The sequence below is a fragment of the Montipora capricornis genome, chromosome 3, assembly GCF_036669925.1.
Source record: "Montipora capricornis isolate CH-2021 chromosome 3, ASM3666992v2, whole genome shotgun sequence".
Lineage (NCBI taxonomy): Eukaryota > Metazoa > Cnidaria > Anthozoa > Scleractinia > Acroporidae > Montipora > Montipora capricornis.
Genome location: NC_090885.1, coordinates 61,002,007 through 61,007,006, shown reverse-complemented (window position 1 = coordinate 61,007,006; position 5,000 = coordinate 61,002,007). Strand labels below are relative to the sequence as shown.

Here is a 5,000-nt window from a genome sequence, read left to right as displayed (position 1 = left end):
ATACTCGGAAAAACCCGAATGCTCCTTTGCGGGAGTCGACGACCTTGCGATTACTCGTTCAGATGCTCTAAAACTAAGCTATAGGTTCGTGGGAGCTAATGTTAGCATTAGTTTTTTCATCCACTTCATAACAATGTTTGTTTGTCGGAAGGAGCATCTTTTAAAGGTGTATTTAACCCATTAAAAAAAAAATATATTAGTCGTTTTCAATTTCTTTTTCGTTGAGAACTTAAGTAAGTTCATAAGGCTATTTGATCTGTATTTTTAGGCTCAAGCATCTTATTTGACATTCTTCAGCATCAGGTAAGTTTACAATCTCGTACCCAGAGTCCTCGGGCTTTTTGGTCATCGGGTGAGCGCCCGCTGAACAAAAAGCCCGAGGACTCTAGATACGAGATTGGTAAGTTGAGTGTTTGGGTCAAATTGTGAGTAACCTTGAGAAGTATGGTTGGGGGACGCTTTGCGACATTTATTTGCCAACTTTGTGACATATTTGATGTTGAGTCGATGATAACCGTTGAGAGACACCTTATGCGTGTCATTATGAAGCAGTTGAAGCGAATATTGGATTGGCCTTCAGGATCACGAAAGTAAAAAACTGGCTATAGACGGAATGCATAAATGGCGGCCAAAAAAATATTCTTTTGTTTATGTGCTAATTAGCCTCACTAACCTCGTTTGCATGTACAAAATACAAAAGAGATGTTACTTGAGAGCGAGGCTAGTGAGTCTAATTAGCACATAAACAAAATAATACATTTTTGGCCTCCATTTATGCATTCGGTCGATTTGTCACAACTTTCAAGCCCCTCGTTTTCGTAAGTGTTAAAAACTATCAGTTTTCTGACTATGTTTCGTTTGTATTTTTTTTCAAACGTCGATATCCAGCAAGTCCGCAGAAACCCCGTAGCCAAGCACTCTAACCTGGACTATGTGAGGTAAGCATGGTCGAGTGCCAATGTACGGGTTTCCCTCGGTGTAAAAACCTGTGAAACCTTTTCTTTGTTTTGTTAGCTCGTGGTAACGTTAGGTTATTTTTCGATGTTTTTTTTTGCTCTTTTGTTTTCATTGTGTTACGTCATCCGTGAGTTTCACACCGAGGAAGAGCCCAATATACATAGATTTCCTGTCCGGATTGTTTGTACTAATTTTCCCCCCACCCAGTTGTTCTTCAGCCGATGAGACCAAGGTGATATAGCTGATAAAATTGTCCAATATTATCTTTGAGCCCTCCTTGAAAACAAAGCACCTAACACGTCTGGCTGTCAGTCAAATCTTCGATGCGTTTAAGACATGGTTTGAAGAAATATTAGGGAGTTTAAGATCTACGACAATGAAGTCGACAGCAAATTCACTTCAAAATATAATTTTGCATTATCGCAAGTCTTAATTAAGTGATTATTCGCTATCGTTCACGTCGTACAATGTGGGAAAAGTTTGTTTCAAATCTCACGTGGTCGTCAAAACCTCAAATTTGGTTGTTTCAAGTCGTTTTCAGGCAGAGTACCGCAAGAATATGAGATAAAGTCCGTGCCGCACGTGCAGCACGATTTTTTTCTTTTCTAACCAATCGTATTCTTGCTTTGGGCCGTTGTCGTTGCCGTAGTCGTCGTCGTTTCTTAAACTCCCTATACACTGGTGCTGGCGGAAGAATTTCAGATAACACGCAGCTCTCTGCAACCTCTAATTTCATTGGGGCGGTATAGGATGCTTTGTTGTCTCCATTGCTGCTCCGTTCCCGGACGTCTCTCTCGGGAAGTAAATGTGCTCGCAAGGGAGGGTGGGAAGGAGAACGCGGGCCTCTCTTCTTTCTCCTTCCCGTGGTTCCTCGCGGTTCGCGCTCGTCACCACCCACTCGCGAACAAAATGCGAAACGAAGCCCCTGAGAAAGAGGCAGGCTCCATTGTTTTCGTTGTATACTTTTGTTGTGCCATTTTTTTCATCACCAAGTGCTCAAAAGATCACGAAAGGCCTTTAAAGACCACTTTTATATATGGCGACCGAGTTGTTTTACTTATCTTGATTAGACCTATTTGCCGCATTTATAGGTTCGTTGAGATTTTGGCCATCGAAGAGACACTAGCCTGGCTGAAAGGAATATTTTATCTCTCCCCCTCTGTGTTAAAGGGTCTATCCTTAGGGGGGTGACCGCAGTAAACGCCACATGGAAGCTGAGCCATACTTAGGCCTACACCCTTATTACGAAAGACCGAGATCAAAATACTTTGGGATTTCTGTATTTCTATGGGACTGTCCTAAAAGGGACTCAGCACACACCTCTTATTAGCAAGCACAGGTTATCTTCTTTGGGCATAAAAGTGATACGCTATGTTGGGTAGCAATACGGAATTGAAAGAATGTAAGCACTTTTCAAATTCACTTTGCGTGTCTAAACAATCCATAGTTAAACAATTCTTCTTAAGGCCTTCATATGCATACCCTGATAAGCAAGGAGGGGTTAGAGTTTCGCGGTGCACTGTTTGCAACTGGCAGCTTTTCCTCGTAGCCAAATCAGCAGTTCGGTTGTTACGTTCTGTCAAGATTCAGTCGTATTCCCTGCAGGCGACTGCGAACAGGGCTCGGAGATTTTTGCAGGAATACGTCGCCCATGTTTGATTTCCTTAATTTTTTGTAGCGAAGTACTTGGGGAAGATGCTACTGATAATGCCCCATCCCATAGCAACGAGACAGCTCCAGAATCGGATAAAGAATCAGATGATGAGAAAGACGAGGGTTATCCAGCTCTCGGGGACGCGCTTGCGCAGCTGGGTCTACCGGAATATGTCGATCTGTTTGAATCGGAAGAAATGGATATGGAGACTTTTGTAAGTTGGCCGTCATTGTTCCGTTTTCCACAGTTTTGGTGCTGGCTTTCACTAGCGACACAAGCGTAAACGTAAACAACATGGGCAAACTGATTTATTTTTTGGCATTTTTTTACCTGAAGGAATTTTAATCGTGGTAAAATAAAGACTACCAAAAACTCGGTAACGTTTTAGTCGATAGAAGCTTTTGTTAGGACAAGACAGTAATTAAGAACGAGTTGTTTTGAAATTTCCACCCTCAGCACTGAATTTCCTAGGGTTGTCGTTATTCCCAATACGCCTTCACACAATCACGCTACACGTTCGTTCTATTGCAATCTATTACTTTCTACATAGAGCGAGTTTCAATCGAGTGTCGTTAAACCAAAACCATAGTAATTACTTTGGCCAATCAAAAAGGAGGGAGACAATCCAGTAAACCAATCAAAAGTCGAAGTAATTACACGTAGCCGACACAAAGCGCGGGAAAATGTGCACGCGCGAGCCACGATTGGTTTTGGTTTCACTTCTGATAGGTTGAAAAAATGGCGCGAGAGTGAAGTAATGCAAAACCAAAGCAATTCGCTAATTACTTTCGACACTCAATTGAAAACCGCTCTAATGAATACGTCGTTTTTGATATTGGAGTTACAAGGCATTTGTTATCCTATGCTTAACATAAACACGTCATTATCTAAATAACGATTTCACCTGTCGTTTTCTTCAAACACCTTATGCGTAAAAACAACATGAACTAAATCAACTAAAAGCAATCGAGCTGTCAATGATAAATGCAAGTTTCCGAATTTGACGTATTCATGGCTTGCATTCACGTGATTAGGCGGCCATATTGGTATGCAAAACAAAAGCAAAATGCCGCTCGCGTTTTGCATAATAATAGAGCCCAATTCCGAAATGACTTTTTCGTGATTGTTCAGTTATGACGTCATGACCATGACGTCGGGTGCAAGACAAGGATTCAATCTTACGCTGTTATTTTTGGGTTGGTCACGTTGCGTTGCGTTGCGTTGCGTTAGTGTGAAAGAATCCGAGTCCTAACATAGAAGAAAGCATCCTTTTTATATTCTTGGAAAAAAAGCCATACGAACCTCGTTTGAGTTGACGGTTCTGCCTGAGTTCCGTCTTTCCTAGTTGGGCTTTACAGTTAATTGTACCACCGTAGATATGCATTGGAGGAAACAGTTTATCTTGTTTCCAGTTATTGAGAGGAAACCCGTAATCAGTTGCAGCTTGCTCGAGCGACGTCTTTCCACCCTTGGCAATGCTACGTATAGAGAAGATATCGTTGACGTCATCCATTGTCATTAATGTGCCAACCTGAGCCTCACTGGCTATCGGAACAAAGGGTCTTTTGTTCCTGTGGTTGTAGCCTGCATGACAGGTGCTTTGTGAGCCAAGCTGGGCGAACGCGATATTTCGCGCGGAGCGCGACACGAGTGCGAAGTGCGAGACGTGTCGCGCTCCGCGCGAAGTATCGCGTTCGCCCCGCTTGGCTCATAAAGCGTCTGTCATGCAGGCTATGTGGTTGACACACTTGAATAACAAAAACAATGTTTGTGAACTGATATCTTCCCTATATTGGTCAAAGAAGTGTCTCTTTCAGTACCCAGCTTATTCATGCTGGGTTGAGTTTGTTGCTGCTTGGGTCCACAGACTGTATCTTGTTAATTATCTTTGGAGATGTTCTTTCCCCGAAGTCACTTTTCGGTTGGAAAGTGGGAACAACACCCAGTACACAGCGATACTGGGTCGAGATTGGATATATCAGCTTTTTTCACTTCTCTTAGGATGATTTGTACTCGAAGTAAACTCGAAGTTATCCCAATGCAACCCCATTTACCAAGTTCGACCCATCGTTGACTTCCAATATTCCTTGGAAGTAACTTGGTCAACGGCTTTCAACTTTGACCCATGATTCAAAATGAACCCAGATGGTTCCTTAGCCAATTTCGCATGAAGTACGCAACAAATGAATGGCAAATAGCTTTGGTGAAAAAATCTTATTTGCAAGTTGTTTTACTGGAATTGAATTAAACACTGAATCAGCCTATGTAATCTGGTTTTGACGGAACGGTCTCTAGACAGTGGAGTAAAGCCCTGGCCAAACTATCGAACAAAGTTGGATTCCACATGCAACATTGTTGGATGTAAATGTTGAGGTAGTGGCAAAACACT

The 5,000-nt window shown here is 42.3% G+C and overlaps 1 protein-coding gene across 1 annotated transcript in view; it reads left to right on the top strand.

Annotated features, from left to right (window-relative positions):
* The window catches only part of LOC138043589 (phospholipase DDHD2-like), a 51,649-nt gene that overhangs the window by 9,880 nt on the left and 36,769 nt on the right, over nt 1–5,000 (top strand). Inside the window, exons 8-10 of the mRNA XM_068889938.1 lie at nt 269–303; nt 889–938; nt 2,636–2,825. Coding sequence (XP_068746039.1) covers nt 269–303; nt 889–938; nt 2,636–2,825 — 275 coding nt within the window. The remainder of the gene's footprint in view (nt 1–268; nt 304–888; nt 939–2,635; nt 2,826–5,000) is intronic.